Here is a 19,109-nt window from a genome sequence, read left to right as displayed (position 1 = left end):
ACAAGAAGGAGGTTTCATGTATAGCACAGTTACCACTAAATTTGACTGAATGAGTTGCCAATGTTGAATTCTAAATGAGACTCTAGTAAACTGGTGACCACACTGTTCAGCCCTCTTGCAATTAATACCAAAGGTCCAAATCCTACTCACTTTATGAGTTGTGTAAGTGAAGGAATCAGAAATTCCAAAATGTTGGAAGTAATTTCATTTCTCCTATAGCTTGATGTGACAATAATTGAAAGTGCTTCATAAAAGGAAATTGTGGATGCAAGGTCACAGTGGGGTTAACTTTGGGCCAGCTAAACTACATAATCAGTTAAATGAGATTGCTGAGTACAACTTCATCCCTACTTGTTTTTTTGACACAGAGAAATTATCTGGTAATTTTGTAATGTGGCAGTCTACAGTCAAGAGAAGGTGCTACTTTAAGGTAAGAGGTGTTGCGGCTCAGTATTGAACTGCATTGTTGCTGATGAGTACCACCCACACTATGGCTGCCCACTTCGCTAAGCAGAGTTATCTTGTCTTAAATATTCAAGAGCACCAAGTTCTCCTTGAAACAAAATAGCTACCAAGACTTATCACTATTGTAACAGAATATAGTGAAGACTCGCAGGAAACAGGATTTTAAGGGCTCTATTTTGCCTTGTAGAATCAGTGTTAAACTCAATATGCCTGCACCTCAAGTTACAGGTTCTGGGAATCACATGACGATGTCATTGTGAGATCATCACTTATAACCCGGTGAATACAAGAAATAGACTGCCTGCAGTATCAGGCTTCCAGATGAGGTCCCCCCACTTCTAGCATAGGTCATTCACCCTGACTGTGATGGGAAAGGGGAGGAGGGCAGGCAGGCAGTCCACTTCAAATCCCTACAGGAGTAAAAACAGTGCTCAGAGTGAAAGTAACGAATCTTCCTCACTCAGCAGGCAGGCAACATGTTGCCAGGTGTCAGAGTGGATCAGAATGAGAATTAGCAGACACACTTGGTGTTGTGGGGCTCTTTAAAATCTTTTCCTTGCCACCCCTGCCACCCTCCACACACCTCCTCCCAGGGGAGGAAGCATTGGCTAGAAGACCTGCAGGACAAAACAAGTGATTGCAGGTAGAGCTCTCCTATTTATTTCCTATTAAAATATTCTGCTGTTCTAATCTTTGTATCTCACACACGTAAATATGCAGGGATGCAACACGTTAAAGACTAGGCTCTTCAGCTAATGTAAATCAACATAGCTCCTTTGAAATCCTAGGACCTCTGCTGATTTACACCAGCAGAGGATCTGGCTCTTTCCTATAAAATCTTACAATCTAAATTTAGACAAAACTCAATGAGTGGTAATTGCAAACAGTTGGAGGAGGACAAGCATAACAACAATATGATCATGCAGTTGCTTTGGCAAATTAACATGCAGTATGTAAGTTCTGAGAATTGTGTATGTGACTGATGCTGATTCTTGGAGAGTCTGATAAGGCTCGTGGAAGACGTGGAAAAGAGAAGATGAGATGAACCTGAAAGAAAGGTGAGAGAGACTACAAAAGAGAAAATAGAACAGAATTGAGATTAGGACTGACATGGGAGGAGAGAATGAAATGGAATAAAGTAATTAGCAAGAGAGACAAAGCTTAAGTTAACATATTGTAGTAATGTACATATGTTCCTATATGTTATTGTGCTTCCCTGGGAGATGCACAATATCTCTGTACATTTGGGAACGGGATAGGATGGCTATTATAAACATAATATGTTATGTTAATATGAACTAAGCTACTTTTTCTTTTCCAGTTAAATCATGGAGGAATAGAAGAAAGAAAAATCACTTAACATTTACCAAAATGCAGGCACAATACTTCAGTGGAAAGAGACTGCTAGACCCCTAGACTGAAGCTGAATTGGATACTTAGTCCTTTAAACTTTATAGCATAGGAAATTATGCATAGATTTCAGCTCAAGCGGCTGGGCTCCATTACAGCAGCTCAGAAGCCTGGTGGCAGCACAATGATCTTTTATATAAAAGGCAACATTTAGGCTGTGTCTACACTACAAATTACTTCGGTATAATTTATGTCACTTGGGGGTGTGAATGATCCACACCTGAGTGATGTAATTTACACTGACCTAAGCGCTGGTGTGGACAATGCTATGTCAGTGGGAGAGCTTCACCCACTGACATAATTACTGCCTCTCTCAGAGGCCGAAGTTACTAAGTGGACAGGAGAGCTCCTTCCCATCGGCTTAGAGCATCTTCCCCAGAAGCGCCACAGCGCTGCTGTAGTGTAGACATAGCCGTAGGCCCAAAGGATTGCCATACCGATCCCAAATAATTTTGGGGAAGATGACTCTGGCACCCAAAATGTCAAGGCTGGCTGGGGTGTAGAGAACTCAAAAGGGGCACAAATGGAGGGGGGCCATATAAAGAACCAACACTGGCTCTCTGGTATACTCCTGCCTCTCCCTAGCCCTCTGGAAGCCTCTTAATGGATAGATAAAAGGGTTGGGTATCTGTGGGTATGGAGGCATAGCTTGATGGGAAGGACTGGGATGATGGCTGCTCTTCCCAGACACCTTGCAAGAAGCACCTGCTAACTAAGACAAAATATCTACAAAGGAAGATGCTGCATATCTCCATTTATGTGGGGTTTTGAATATTCAAAATATTGCATTGATGAATTTGGACTGCAGGCAAAAGCACAGGAAAAGCAGAAATGAGGGACATTAGTGTATACAAACATCATTCCGGGACAACAGAAAAGGTTGGCTGGGGCATTTTAGAAGGAGCTAAAATTTCCTTTTGATGCAAACTAGTGATGGTATTTTCCAAATACAGTACATCTTCCTTACAGTGTAATTCTGGTGATACTTAGCATGCTAATTAACGTACCAGAGGAAATTCCATAATTTTGGCCAACCAAATAAAATAACCCCACAAAGAGAGAGCACCTGGAAGGCTGAGGATATTGAAGCCATTAGCTTTAGTTCCAACTTGTTTTGATAACTATGGGCAGATAGAGCACTGAGTCCAGATGTTCCGAAAATCAATGGTTATTAGCTAGTTCCAGACAAGTCTTATTCAAGCAGATCTTCTAGTTCTAAGAGCCACAATACCACAGAGGTAAAACCAACTGTAATAATATTACCCTAAGCTCTGTAATACCCTGCTCAGAAATTTGGATGACCACATCATTCCTGAATTTCTGCCATCCTCTCCCTAAAATACGATAATTATAAAAGAGCAACTTGAAGAACAAATGTGCAAGGCATGTGCCAAATACTTCTACTTACAGAATTTTTCAAGTGGTTGTAGTCTTCTATTTTAAACACAGTCTGGGGGGGAAAAAAAGAAATGTAATTAAAATTCTAATAATGTTTTATCTCCATCTCTGTCTCTCTAATATGCTAGGGACTCAGTGATGAAGAGTGAGACCTCAGCTTATTCATTTTTGCATTGCCATATGGACAATAATGACTGAGGCAGTCTGTTAGGTATTATCTTCCTATGTTTTTCTGTAACACATATAGTTTTGCAGCAAATTGTTATCTGAACATTGTCACCAAAATAATATACATGTAGTGCAAATGAGAGAAAGATCAGCACACTTTAAAAATTACTTTGCTCCTGTTTTGTATATTGCAAGATTCAAGAGATAAATATACTTCTGCATCTACTATTTTCTGATATGAAAAGATATATTTGCCTCCATATGTATGCAGAGTCCAAGGTCAGTTCATTTCATGGTTTTTCTTTGCCAAGGAGTTGCTGTGATCTGATTAAAATTTTAAACTAAAATTTACCAAGCCAGCAAATGAATAAAAAACAAAACAGAATGTATGGACAGCACAGAAAGAAAAGCAAATAATGGGGGAGTGGAGCATAATAACCCAAAGAAAAGCTCTAATCGCTTTCTAAATTAATCATAAAAAAGCTATGAAAACTCCCCAAGCCAGACATAATGAGGAGACGGGACCTGATTTGGCTCCTGTTTACACCAGTATAATTCCTTTTGCTTCACTGAAATTACTCTTAATTTACATTGGTGTAATTGTGATCAGAATGAATCCCCAGGCCAGAGCTACTACTATCCTGGATGGTTTGTCTCACTCCACTGACAGAAAGCAACCACAACCCCATTGTAATTGCCTGGTTAAGGTAAATATGTATACTAAATAATGTTAGAGAAATTAATAGTGAAAAGCAACTGGAACTTATAATTGGATCTCATCCTAAACGTGTAGCAGGAACTTAAAATGGTCACTAGAGGTGGTTATGAAAAAAAAGTTAGAGAATATTTTAGAAAGTAAAATAAACTAACCACCTAAGTATTTTAAAGTTATATAAGAAGAAGCCTGAAGCACACACAGGTATTTGTGGATCCCACTGCTGAGATGCTTCAGGGTCATAGCTATGGTCTAGGTAGGGCCAGCCCCAGAGCACAGGTTACACTCAGCCCAATGTACGAGGCAGCACTGGTCCTGAGCTGAATCTGGGGTTTCTGAACACCCTTCCAGCTAGTACCTCAGACCACCCCGCCATCCCTCAGTGGAGTTCTGAAAGGGTCACGCGAGACAATAGCAAGCTCCTTGCTTCCTAGTTCCTCCTGCAACTGGCTAGGCTACTCAGCTCTTCATTCCCCTGCCCGTCATGTAAAAAGAGCAGTACCTCCAACTGCTCTTCACTGGCATACTAGTCCCTCCTCCTCTACGTACCCCCTGACTTCAGTAGAAGTTGGATAAACCCCTTAGTCAGGGAGAATCAGCTGTCATCTCTAGGGAGAGGTTTGACCTGGGAAAGGTTTTGTCCCTATATGCTAGTCTAGTGCCTTAACCAGAAGTATAAAACTTCCTCTTACTCCTCTTCCTAGCTGAATTGCCAGAATTGTCAAAGACTTTTATTGGTCATTTTTTCCCTAAAGCTTTATTTCACTACATAGTGTATATGGGGGAGGGGAGAAAATCACACATTTTTAAGGCCAACTCCTTATGAAAATTATAATGATAATTTTCTGAATCTGCCAAACACCTGGTAGAATTTCATGTCCAAATCAAGTTGTGGACAGAAATAGATAATGGATATTTTAATTCCTATATAATTCTAACCAAGACTTGTATTTGTTTCTTATAATTTTGGAGGACACTCAGAGCAGAACAGTCAGCAATTTCATTCTGGTTTGGAACTGTACCTTGTAATTACACAATCATTCTGTGTACACCCTGACTTGAATGTAAATAGTCTAGGAATGTATCTGGTTACAATCATCAAAACAAATTAAATTAAGTGTGGTTATAAAAGTCAGAGAAGTGCCCTCACAGAGGTAAGACCTGCATTTCACAGGTGTCTGCAGCTATAACCATAAAATCTGTACACCTATGTTGCAATATCCGTTCTTGAAAGCAACCACTTCAGAGATGTTACCAAGAAACCAGTCAATCTTTTTTTGACTAACAGTATTTCTGGAAGAAATGCATTTTTGAGTGCATGTTTTAGCAATAGAGTAAAACATATAATGGTCCTTCAAGTGGGAATGTGGTAGCTTAAATATGTTAGAAATCTGTGTAATGAAATGTGTCAGTCAATATATATATACTAAAAATGTTAGACAAATTAATATTATAGGAAAATATGAAGGAATGTTTATCTACGTGTGTCTGCACAAAGAGAGCCCTTTGCTTAAGACTCTCCCCTGCCTCTTACAGAAGTTTGTTGTCAACTACTTCCACTGCAACATCTCCCTTTCCTGGGGCCTCATGGAGGACTCTGAGATCTGGATATGCATGCAAAATATATGAGGATTGTGTGGGTCAGAGGGAGTGGGAAAGTCTTGTTGGAAAAGGACTCAGTTAATTCCCAGCAGCGCAGTGCACACATATATATCCTTTTCCTCAGAGCCTCTGTCACTTGGGAAATCATCCCTTAAGGAGGTTGCTAGGGTATCTGTGGCTAGAGGAAGCCCTGGTAGCATGGCTGTGCTGGAGCCATAATGCCAGCAAACAGGGAAGGGGGATGCTCTGAGGACCCCAGAGATAGTGTGGAGACAGTATCCGTTTGGTTTAGATGGTGGAAACATAGCTCATACTTACAGGAAATAGAAACAAATTAAACTTCTCATGGAATGATTTGAGGGATATCTGTGAAGAGGTTCTTTGAGTTTTCCTCACCACAGGGCCCCTCAGCACAGACGTTTTTAAATTAAATTAAATTAAATTAATGGAGATATCCCATCTCCTAGAACTGGAAGGGACCTTGAAAGGTCATCGAGTCCAGCCCCCTGCCTTCACTAGCAGGACTAAGTACTGATTTTGCCCCAGATCCCTAAGTGGCCCCCTCAAGGATTGAACTCACAACCCTGGGTTTAGCAGGCCAATGCTCAAACCACTGAGCTATTGAATGGGAGGAGGCTATCTACACCATGGTTGGGCTATTTTCTGCCTGATTTATATGAAGGGTTGTTATTTTGTACTTCAGCAATGTAAATATAAAAGATTGAACATCTTCTCTTTTCTTGCTGCTTGACATCTGCAATATAAATTGGGTATTCCTGGGCATAGGAGCTGGGGAGGAGGAATTAATTTCAAGTCATATTGGGCATTCATGGCATTGTCAGAGGGCTACTTTTCAGCATACACAGTGGGATTTCATGTTAGTCACTGTTGAAACAGGGAAGGCCCTCTCAGGTTGGGTTTCAATGAGCATGAAATTATGAGTATACAATGCTGAAGAGACACAGTCAACTCAATAACCAGATTTCCCTCTGCAAATGTACTTACTGTTCTTACAATGATCATAAAATTAATGATCAGAGGGGTAGCCATGTTAGTCTGGATCTGTAAAAAGCAACAGAGAGTCCTGTGGCACCTTTAAGACTAACAGATGTATCGGAGCATAAGCTTTCGTGGGTGAATACCCACTTCGTCAGATGCATGTAATGGAAATTTCCAGAGGCAGGTATAAATATGCAGGCAAGAATCAGTCTGGCGATAACGAGGTTAGTTCAATCAGGGACGGTGAGGTCCTCTGCTAGCAGTTGAGGTGTGAACACCAAGGGAGGAGAAACTGCTTTTGTAGTTGGCTAGCCATTCACAGTCTTTGTTTAATCCTGATCTGATGATGTCAAATTTGCAAATGAACTGGAGCTCAGCAGTTTCTCTTTGGAGTCTGGTCCTGAAGTTTTTTTTGCTGTAAAATGGCTACCTTTAATCTGATATTCTACAGGTTTTTGTATATTTCAATTCCTGATATCTGACTTGTGTCCATTTATCCTTTTACGGTGATATTGTAGCTGATCTGGTTAGGTCCTGTGATGGTGTTGCCAGTGTAGATATGTGGGCAGAGTTGGCATCGAGGTTTGTTGCATGGATTGGTTCCTGAGTTAGAGTTGTTATGATGCGGTGTGTGTGGGATGTTTGTGTAGAGAGCCTCCACATCCATGGTGGTTAGGATGGTGTTTTCTGGGAGATCACCAATGCACTGATGGACACAGATGGAATACAAGCTGTCAGGAACAGTATCCCTGATGATGACACAGCACAACTTGTTGCTGAGCTCTGTGACTTTATCCTCACACACAATTATTTCAAATTTGGTGACAATATATACCTCCAGACCAGTGGCACCACCATGGGCACCCACATGGCCCCACAATATGCCAACATTTTTGTGGCTGACCTGGAACAATGCTTCCTCAGCTCTCGTCCACTCACGCCCCTTCTCTACCTACGCTACACTGATGACATCTTCATCATCTGGACCCATGGGAAGGAGACTCTGGAAGAATTCCACCATGATTTCAACAGCTTCCACCCCACCATCAACCTCAGCCTGGACTAGGGTTACCATTCGTCCGGATTCCCCCGGACATGTCCGGCTTTTTCGAGTTAAAAATAGCGTCCGGGGGGAATTTGTCAATGTCCGGACTTCCCCTCCTCCCCGCCCCATACAGAGCGTACGCGCGGCTTACAAAGCAGCCCGGGCTCCGACAGCCAGAGCCAGAGCCCTTCCGTCACTTCCCCCCTCCTCTCTCCTGAAACTTGACACCACTCCCCTCCTCTCTCTCCTTCCCCCTCCCTCCCTGCATTCTCAGATCGCCAGCCGTTCGTCTGGAGCTCCGAGCCTGCTCCCCTCCCCCACTGCCGAGCGCGCTGCTCTGCAGCACAGTAAGGGGGCCGGGGGCCAGAGAAGCGGCAGGGAGGTTCTGAGGGGGGGGTAGTCAAGAGACAGGGAGCAGGGGGGAGGGTTGGATGGGTCAGGAGTTCGGGGGGGGGCTGTCTGGGGGTTGGGGGTGTAAGGTTTTGGGCAGTCAGGGTACAGGTGGGGGGGTCTCAGGAGGGGGCAGTTAGGGGACAAGGCACAGGGAGGCTTAGGTAGGGTGTGGGGTTCTGGAGGGCAGTTAGGAGCAGGGGTCCCAGGAGGGGGCAGTCAGGGGACAAGGAGTGGGGGGGAGGGGTCGGGAGTTCGGGGGGGACTTTCTGAGGGGGGTGGATAAGGTTTTGGACAGTCAGGGTACAGGTAGGGGGTAGGGTCCTAGGGGGCAGTTAGGGAGAGGGGTCTTAGGAAGGGGCAGTTAGGGGATAAGGAACAGGGAGGCTTAGGTAGGGGGTGGGGTTCTGGAGGGCAGTTAGGAGCAGGGGTCCCAGGAGGGGGCAGTCAGGGGACAGGGAGCAGAGGGGTTTAGATGGGTCAGGAGTTCTGGGGGGGGCTGTCAGGGGGTGGGGGTGTGGATAAGGGTTGGGGCAGTCAGGGGACAGGTAGGGGGTAGGGTCCTAGGGGGCCAGTTAGAATGTGGGGAAGGTCTCAGGAGGGGGCAGTCAGGGGACAAGAGGCAGGGAGGCTTAGGGAGGGGGTGGAGTCCTGGGGGGCAGTCAGGGGACAAGGAGTGGGGGGGAGGGTTGGGGGTTCTGAGGGGGCAGGAAGTGGGAGGGAGTGGAAGGGGCAGGGGCGGGGCTAGGACAGGACAGGGGCGGGGCTAGGGCGGGGCTCCTCCCATCCTCTTTTTTGATTGTTGAAATATGGTAACCCTAGCCTGGACCAATCTACATGGGAGGTCCATTTCCTAGACACCACAGTACAAATAAGTGATAGTCATGTTAGCACCACCCTATACTGAAAACCCACCGACCACTATGCCTACCTTCATGCCTCCAGCTTCCACCCCGGACAGACCACACGATCTATCATCTACAGCCAAGCACTGAGGTACAACCGCCTCTGCTCCAACCCCTCAGACAGAGACCAACAGCTACAAGATCTTCACCAAGCATTCTCAAAACTACGATACCCGCATGAGGAAATAAGGAAACAAATCAACAGAGCCAGATGTGTACCCAGAAGCCTCCTGCTACAAGACAAGCCCAAGAAAGATACCAACAGAACTCCACTGGATAAATGGACACACGTCAGATATCAGGAATGGCAATATACAAAAACCTGTAGGAGAATCCTTCAACCTCCCTGGCCACAAAATAGCAGATGTAAAGGTAGCCATCTTACAGCAAAAAAACTTCAGGACCAGATCCCAAAGAGAAACTGCTGAGCTTCAGTTCATTTGCAAATTTGACACCATCAGATCAGGATTAAACAAAGACTGTGAATGGCTAGCCAACTACAAAAGCAGTTTCTCCTCCCTTGGTGTTCACACCTCAACTGCTAGCAGAGGACCTCACCCTCCCTGATTGAACTAACCTCGTTATCTCCAGACTGATTTTTGCCTGCATACTTATACCTGCCTCTGGAAATTTCCATTACATGCATCTGACGAAGTGGGTATTCACCCATGAAAGCTTATGCTCCAATACATCTGTTAGTCTTAAAGGTGCCACAGGACTCTCTGTTGCTTTTCATAAAATTAATGAGAATAGAGGAGAAAAATCTCTTTTTTTAAAACTGTTTTGTTGCGTGTATTCAACAACATTTTGTGCACATGCTTAAGTGCTTTCCCAAGTCAGGACACTATGTGTATACAGTAATGAGTTTTAGAGGGGATCTACAAACATGTTGCATTATACCCCAAAAAAGGTCTACAGGTCTGAAATACTGCAAGCTCCTCCTACCTACTACTATGCAGAAATCAGAATTGCCATCACCTTTTCAATTATTTTTTCATTCCAAATTGGAATACAAAGTCAAAAATGCAAAATTTTCAGCAGAATGGAAACTTTAAAAAAAAAAATATCTTTTGCTAGAACCAAAAAGAACTTTTTGAAAAATTCCAGGCAGGGAGTTGGCCGAGTGACAAGCCAGGAAGACAGCCAGGCTGGGCAACCTGAGGAGCTGGTCCAAGGAACTGGGTAACCCAGGAACCAGCTAGCCAGAGAGCCAGACGGCTGAGAAACCAAACTCCCATCAGGCAACCAGAAAGTCAGACAGCAAAGGGAGCCCAAGAAGCAACTAGCCAGGAAGATAGCCATCTGGGTAGCCAGGAACCTGAGGAGATGAGTAGCCAGTCAGCCCACCAGGCAGGTTGACCAAGTAAAAATGTTGAGAGTATTACATTTTGTTTGTGCTTAATTTTTTGTAAACTAAACACATTCTATTTTGCTCAGTACATAATTTTCAATAATCCAATTTTGTTATTTCAAAACCAGTGCTTTTAGATTTGTCACAAATCAAGGAGAAATGTGATCTGCACTGTGCTTGATTTTTTTTTTTAAATTAGGTTTATTACTTAAATTTCTCTTAGAATTCAAAGCAACAAAATTCTTTACATAAAGTAGCTTATTATATTGACTAGACCAGACAGAATATTAACATGATGTAAAGGTGAAATGGAAGGAAGGAACTGATATTCCTGCCTAATTAAGCTACAGCGAGTCCATTTAAAACTGGGGAATGTTTTAGTTATTTCTTTATTGCAAAAATATTGCTCTTATAGCACTGAGTTTTGGCCACCATTAAAAGGCAAGTTAGGACAATAGAATTGTGTTTTGTGATGGTGGTTCGGGGTGAAATCTAGACAAGTGAAGGGTTGTGTCACCATTTGTCTGCAACCCTGGGTGCTTTATGTTTTCCTGCTGTAGCTTACAGCCTGAGATGCTCACAATCAGGCTACAGCTCACCAGGGCCGGCTCCAGGGTTTTTGCCGCCCCAAGTGAAAAAAAAAAAAAAGCCACAATCGCAATCGCAATCTGCGGCGGCAATTCGGCGGAAGGTCCTTTGCTCCAAGTGGGAGTGAGGGACCATCCACTGACTTGCTGCCGAATAGCTGGACGTGCTGCCCCTCTCCAGAGTGGCCGCCCCAAGCACCTGCTTGGCAAGCTGGTGCCTGGAGCCAGCCCTGCAGGTCACACCCTGAAGTGTCCATGGGTTAGACAGCCCTGTCTACAGCCCCATAGTCTCACTCCAGCTTCCACCAGCCTTGACTACAACTAGCAAGGCGACCCCATCACACTCCCAGTCTAAAATTTTCCCAACGTCATATGCTCTGTAATGTCCAGCCCTCTCCTGGTCAGTTCAGAGAAATAATAAAGTTCATTTGTTTCTCTAAAGCAGGGATGAGGAACCTACGACCCATTGCTTAATTTCATCCAGCCCATGGAGCGGGGTCGGGGGCTCGCCCCACTCCGCCCGCCTGGCACTCCAGCTGGAGAGCGGGCAGAGTGGGGCAATCCCCTGTGCCCTGACCCCATTTCCCAGAAGGAGCACTGGGCCTGGGGTTGGAACAGGCTGGGGGTCCTGGGCACCATCTGCCACTGGGAGGAGGATGGATAAGTGGGCGGCCCACCAGCAGCAAAGGAATGCTCAAAAAAGGTATGTCTGCCACCTGGGGAGCCAGGCCTGGCATGGGGTGGTAGGATGGGAGCTGTTGCCGCAGGAAAGTGGCATCTTCTCTGGGCACTTGGTTCATGCCTGGGGCTCCGGTGCGGCCCTGGCTAGAGTGTCCATCTCCCCCTGCAAGGCTGGCTGGAAGAGGTGGAGGGAGGCAGCCTCAATCCCTCTTGCCTCCCATCCCCCACTCCCCTGTCATTGCCCACCCATCTGAAGTCGGGGCCCACCCAAGTGTGGCTATGCCACTTGGCCACCCACCCCAGGGAGGGAAAGAGGATAGCTCCTCTCGGTCCAGTTCTGGGGAGGATTCCCCCCACCCTCCCGGGGATCCTGCACTCAGCTCTGGCTCCCCAGAAATATACTGACAAACTGTAGTATGTCAGTACTACCAGGGGATAGTAGGGCTGATTTACGGCGAGAACCACATTACAGCGTCTGATCCAAAGACCGGAATAGTCAATGGCATGGGCTTTGGATCAGACCCTTGCTTTTTACTTGTGTGTGGCCCGTGATTGATTTTTAATGTGGGTTAATGGCCCCTGATAGAAAAAAGGTTCCCCACCCCTTCTCTAAAGACACAAAATCACATCAGAGCTTATTAACTTAACAGGGGTAAGTACACCCTTCCTCTTAAACACAGCACTGAGTTGGTTTATAGTAAAAATAAAATTAAGTTATTAACAATTGGACACAAGTTAAGTGATGCCAAGTAAAAAAAGAATAAAGTTAGAAAGGGTTACAAGCAAATAAAAGTGAAAATATGCATCTAAAAGTTTAGAACTTAATCTAGCAAGGTACAATCTTTGTCTACGCAGGTTTCTTGCCTATATTCAGTTTCCAGAGACTTCAGCGCCCTCTTAATTGAAGGACCTGTCCTTTTCAGTTTGCAAGAGCTCTGTTCCTTTGTTTCTGTCTAGTGATGGACGCCAAAGATGGCTTCTCCCCTTGCTTATATCTTCCAAAGTTCAATAACTTTCTTTTAAGAGGCAGGATGACCTCATGCTGTTTTTCCCTTCCCCTGGCTTCCCATCTCTCTGTATGTAAATGGGGCTTCCACTCTCCTGATTTCACCATGCTTAATTTACAAAGGCAGCTATTTACTGTCTCCTTCTTTCCTGTCTGGGAGGGAACCAGTTTCTTTCTGTTTGGCTACAGACTTTAAAACCCTAATTTCCTCATATAGCGCTAATACATACATTTCACAATACTAGTCACCAATTTGTCATTAGCTTTTAGAAAAGACCTCTAACATCGTAATATGGTATGCTATATGCAGTTGCTTACAGCTTGAGGTTCAGACCCCCTGTCTTTATAGATCAGTAAACCTTTGAAATTGATTCTTCTGAGATGATCTTTCAAACTAAAGTTTATGCAAGCTGCCAGAGTTTGGTGGTGAAGGAAGCTCCAGGCTCTTTCTTCCACCACTTGTTGGCTTAAATGCAAACTGTTCTGTTTCCTGCCATCTCCTCCCCCTGCTGTCTTGATGGTCCTGTTTATTGCTTATATGCAAATATGGGCCTTCATTGTCTTTGCATGAAGATTAGACTGGTCAGAGAATCAAATACAGTCAAATACTTTTTCTAAGGCAGACTGACCTTCTAACCAACTCCCCCTGACATGCCTGGTTTAAACTCATTTTAGTCATAATTGTAGCATATATCCATAACTTTTAATGCCCACTGCATACATACATCACACAAAAATATTAATGATAAGTGAACTATTAGTTTTCAAAGGATATCTCATAAGGCGTATTTTGTACAAAAGTTATTACAATAGTATTAAATATTCATAACCAGGGACCAAAACCTGCAGTTCTCACCGAGTCAAAATACTCAGAGTGGGATTTCGATACTCATACAGCCTAAAGTACCTTACCATGTAAATGAACATATTAATGTTAATGGCACCAACCCTGAAGTTAGATAATATTCATTGAATGAATGAGGATATCACAGGATTTGCTTGATGAGTTGTTCACTATATTTCTTTAAACTCTACCGAATCCAAAAATATGCAAAGAAAGAAAAAAGCAGCTTCCTAAAATGGAAAACAGTATTTTTAGTTTCTTACCAAAAATGTTTTGAATATTCCTGGGGAAAGAAATGGCTTCTGAGGGAAAGGCAATGTTATTGATAGGTTTACATACTGCACCCTAACACACACACACACACACACACACACACACACACACACACACAGAGAGAGAGAGAGAGAGAGAGAGATGATAAAAGAATCACAATCTTCTCCTTAAAGAAAATGATTATTTTTTGGACATTTAAAAACAAAACACCAAATATAGGTTTAATTCCCATGGCAACAAATACCAATTCCAGCACAGCAGAAAGTCTCAGAATCAGGCTGGGCTTTCTTTAAGTAGAGGTAATTTTGAAAACTCCATACTCATTTTATATGTTTTAATGCCTCAGTCTCCTCGGAATGCAGCACATACCTTTTTGGAGTGGGAATGGAGTGTTCGCATAACCCATTTGTAGCTGATAAAACCAGAAGTGTACAGATTACTCAGCCAGGGATTTGTAAAGAGTCAGTCAAGTGGCTCATGAGACAAGTTCAGGAGTGGCCTCAGACCTCTCATTCTATAGTCCAGTGGTGCCCAGGCCAAATGCACTTGGGATCCAAAGAGGGAAGCAATTTCCTCTGGCTCATCCATAGAGTAGGACTGACATTTGAATCAGAAGTTGCTAGCTCCATTATTGTAGCAAGCTCCAAAGGAAAGTGGATTGGTATGAAGGAGATAAGTCCCAGAATGAAAGAGTAGGAATTTTCTGAACCCCATTTGGTCAGCAAGTGACAGACCTCCTCTTGGATGTCAACCCAAACTAAATATTTACATGTTTAGTAATACAGCAGTTGCCATACTGGATGAAACTATCCTGTCTCTGATGCTTCACTGGAAGATGCAAGAACTTTGTAGTAGACAGATAAGTGATAAACTGCCTGTAGGGAAAGATTCTTCTTAACCCTATTACTGTCCTGAAGCATGAGGGTTTAGATCCCTTTCAAAAACACTTGGTGGTTAGATTCTTATTTTAATCTTTACTATAACTGTTCCCATCATCTGTAAATAGTCTGAAAAACAAACTTTCTGCATATACATTTTTCTTTCAGACCCTGAACCTGTGTTCACTCCATTTAGCCACATTCGTTTTCACCTCAGCTTCCAATAGCCTAGTCAGCCAATAGCTTTCTTTATCTCACGATTATAGATCAAAGCTAAATCAGCTAGTCTGGTTACAGTGTTCAGACAGAATGGAGCATAGCTGGGAAATGTTTAGCTACTATTTTAAATATGAATGACCATATTTGACTAGCTAATCAATAGCATTCATCATCCATTAATTTGTCAGATGTTTTACCATTCCTAATTCAATATTATAATCCTGGCGAGTGTATGAGTGAAGTTTTGTTGTACAGATTTGTTTCCAGTCTCATTACAATAAATGTGACTATCATTGTCCTGGTTACTTTTTTCTATCACCTTTGATCTGCTTTGTCTTTAAGGGTTCATTCCTGCAATGTGCTGAGCACGCTGGCTCCAATTCAACAGAGAACTGAATTCTCCATCCAAAACTTTCTATGTAGTAACACTGCTATTGTTCACATTTAGAATTATTATATCCCATTCTTTTTTTTTTTCCCCATGGTAATTCTCCTAATAGATTTCTTAAGGGCTAATGACAACAAAAGTTAAGCTTATCTGGAGTCCAGGGTAGACAGGTATTTGGTACCCTGTTCTGAAGTACAATAAAATTTACATTAATGTTGAATGAAATTGCATATGTTTCATATATAACAATATAAATTGGAATAACTTACATTGAGCCATGAACTCATTTATTAAGGCAAAGTGAATCCTCAACAACCTACTAATAACTAGTCCTAGAAAGCCTTTCAAGTATAAACATAATTTTTAAAGCAATTTTCTGCAAGATAGAATAAATTGATTGTTAGAAAGTAAAGTATCAAATACAGCAAAAATGACTTGGCATAATTCAAAAGCAAAGGTTAATGTAACACTGCATTTTTATGATATTAATAATAATTCTTATGACAATTTCTATGTTCATGGGCAAACCCCGTTATCTGTTTTTTAAAGAATTCATTTGTTTGTAACATTGGATCACATAGCATAGATAAAACATTGATAAACATTTATAAATAAATTAACTGTTTTGACACATGCAGTACTGTATTATGCATTCCTAAAATATTCAGAAGTGTGGCATGGGCAGCAAATATATTTATAATACTGCAAAAAACTCAGTCATTAACTGAGCTAACACTTGGGTGAAGTGTGTGGAATTTACACTTTTCTCTCAGTATTAGCACTGTGAAATTTTAAAGAATTGCCTTTGCAAGCCTATCTAATATATAAGACACCACTGAAAAAATGCAGTTCTTTGAAGGCCCAATACAGTAACTCCCCACTTAACGTCCTCTCGCTTAATGTTGTTTCGATCTTATGTCCCTGCTCAATTACAGAACATGCTCTATTTAAAGTTGTGCAATGCTTCACTATAATGTTGTTTGGCTGCCTGCTTTGTCCACAGCTGGCAGTCCCCCCATTAGCTCCCCTATGCTCCCCCCCACAGCACCTCCCACCCGCCGGCAGACCCCACGAATCAGCACCTTTCCCCTCCCACCCCCCCACCTCCTACCCGCAGCAATCAGCTGGCTTGCGGCGTTCAGGCTCCCCCTCCCTCCCGAAAGCTGCAAACCAGCTGATTGCCCCGGGCAGGAGGCAGGGGAGAGAGGGGGGAGCCTGCGCTCCTCCCCCCTCTCTCTTGCCCCCTGAACATCGCAAGCCAGCTGATTGCCACGGGCAGGAGGGAGGGAGGAGGAGCGAGGACGCAGCGCATCTCTCCACTCCCTCTCCCGCCTCCTGCCCGCGGCAATCAGCTGGCTTGGGGCTTTCGGGAAGCAGGGGAGGGCGGGGGAGCCTGAACCAATGGCATAGCCAGGTTCTAACAGCAGGGGGAGTGAACACATAAAAAAAGGCGCCACCCAACATATCAAATTAGTAATTACATACTTTTAAATTTGTTATACATATTTATTTGTACTTAACATAAAAACACAAGAATGATCCAGCCATGGAAGGGTTTGCACAGCTGGCATTTCACAGGAGAACTTTAGATTATACTTAGATATACTTTAGATTCTAGAAAGTAAATGACAGATTACAGTAGTTTATAATTGTCACAGGTTTAAAAAAAAATACTGGCCATTTTTTCCAGTTACTGATTTTAAAATGAAATTAATCAGTGAAATGCACTTTATTTATAATAGACCGTAATACTAAAGCCACCAAAGAGGCATGACATATACAAGTTTTATGAGAATTGGTGAGCAAAGCTCTCATAGCTCTTTGGGGTTGGACAAAGCAGTAATTTTCCCTCAAAGTAGCTTTATTCATGGGGTTTTTTTAGACAAAAGACATCTCTACGACACAGGTTGGCAGTCTAACATTTTTGAAACACTGAGTACTGAAAGTTAGGGTTTTTAACCAATTTAAGCTACACACACACACACACACACACACACACACACACACACACAAAACAACAAAAAACAAACCTCTTCCTGCTTTCCTATCACCAGTTCTGTTACTACAGGAATGAAATCTAGACATCCCGTAAAATAGCTAGTGCCACATTGTTCTTCAAACCTCAGACCAGTGAAATGCAGCTTTGCATTTGAGATACTATATATGACTGTAGTACATTTTGCACTGCCTGTATCTACACTGACATCAGGAGAAGAGAAGAGGACAAGACTGTCCCTAGCATATATGATTTTAAAAAAAAGGCGAGACACACCCACCCACTGTCAATGCAATAAGAAGGGAGAACAGTAGCTGGGGCCAAGAGAGAAGATGCAGTGAAAACCTCCTGGGCCATTGTCCTCCTCAGGCTCCTGTGCTGCTAGCTGCATCTCTCGCCAGCTCAGGGGGACGTTGGGCAGCACCCCACTTCCCCCACCCTCCAATCTGTCTGAAGTCTCAGCCCACATGCAGGCACCATAGCGAAGGTGGCAGAGGGAGGGTGGCTAGGCTGCACCCAGAGGCTGATCATTACAGCTCTGGTTGCTGTGCTGGGGGCGAGGCTGCCAGAGCAGTGCTGGCACTCTGGGGTCTCGGATCTGCTCCCGGTGGGTACTGTATCCAGGTGAGTCCTAGTACAAAGTCAGCACTGCGGCTTCCGAATCATTCCCCACTCCCGTCCCATCTCCTGTGCATCAGCTTCCCAGCTGTATCTGAATGCAGTTCTGTTTGCACTCATCATACCAGCTCTACCCAGCAACCTCCCCCCACTCCTCCAGCCCTGACCTGCTTAAGGGGAGGTAGATGTTCCTCTTTTCCAGACAATTTATGAAAACAGAATATACAGCCTTAAAATAGAAAGTGCGCCTAAATATCCAGAAGCACCTCCATTTGTAAGATTTGTAACAAAAATTAATATGACTGGAGTAAATAGTTCTAATGGAGTGGTAAGTTGTTGTTTTTTCTGTTTATGTTAACATGGTTTAAACATTGAGCGTTAATTTGAACATACATCTTTACTCAGATGTTTAACAAAATACTTCTTTTTGAGTAGTGGAAGAGGGGAGGTGTAAGGTAATTGTCATCAAATATGTTTCAGTAATTGAAAGGTATTGCTAACAACTCCTCTCTTTTGCCTTAGCAGCACGCCGGTTGTTACACAGTATAAGCATATATTAAGCTTGAAAGGAAACTAAACATATGTTAAGTTTTTCAAACTTGCTGGCAGTAACTTGATTAAAAACCACTGTATCTGATAGGCAGCTATAGGTTTTGGATTCCAACGATTGACAGGAGTGGCGTTTTTTGTCTATTTTTAGGTGGATCCCAGAGCCATATCAGTCCTAGCAAAATGGCAGAATTCTTATAGTATCAAAGTTGTTCTGCAAGAGCTTCGGTGTCTAATGATGTCTAAAGAAAAAATGAAACTTCCTCAGCCACCTGAAGGACAATGTTACAGCAATTAATTAAACAAACAAATCCTGCCCCTTTATTCAATTTTAGCTGTCTTCATTTTTCACAGTAAGGGGAGGTAGATCTGCCGGGAGCCTCCTCCTCCTCTCATCCCCGGGGAGCCAGGCAAGCAGCCGAAGCAGCCTGCAGCCCCGGAGCCACCAAGCGAGCAGAGCTGGGGATGCGGGGGGCGGTGCCTGTGCAGAGCGGCGAGCAAGCTGGCGGCCGCGTGCAAAACCTGGCTCCGGACTCCGAGTCCGGAGCCCAGTGTTGGCTGCGCAGAAAGGTGCTGCTTTAGGAAAATGCACCCCCCCTAGCTACGCTACTGGCCTGAATGG

General features: G+C 43.5%; 1 protein-coding gene across 1 annotated transcript in view; it reads left to right on the top strand.

The window, feature by feature from the left end:
• LOC128840988 (ubiquitin-conjugating enzyme E2 variant 1-like) overlaps positions 1–18,785 on the top strand; it is a 66,534-nt gene extending 47,749 nt beyond the window's left edge. The window contains exons 2-3 of the mRNA XM_054035613.1: positions 18,141–18,266; positions 18,639–18,785. Coding sequence (XP_053891588.1) covers positions 18,141–18,266; positions 18,639–18,785 — 273 coding nt within the window. The remainder of the gene's footprint in view (positions 1–18,140; positions 18,267–18,638) is intronic.
• The last annotated feature ends 324 nt before the right edge of the window (positions 18,786–19,109 follow it).

The sequence above is a fragment of the Malaclemys terrapin genome, chromosome 7 (genome assembly GCF_027887155.1).
Source record: "Malaclemys terrapin pileata isolate rMalTer1 chromosome 7, rMalTer1.hap1, whole genome shotgun sequence".
Lineage (NCBI taxonomy): Eukaryota > Metazoa > Chordata > Testudines > Emydidae > Malaclemys > Malaclemys terrapin.
The sequence above is the reverse complement of the archived record's forward strand: the minus strand, read 5'-3'. Positions and strand labels throughout refer to the sequence as shown.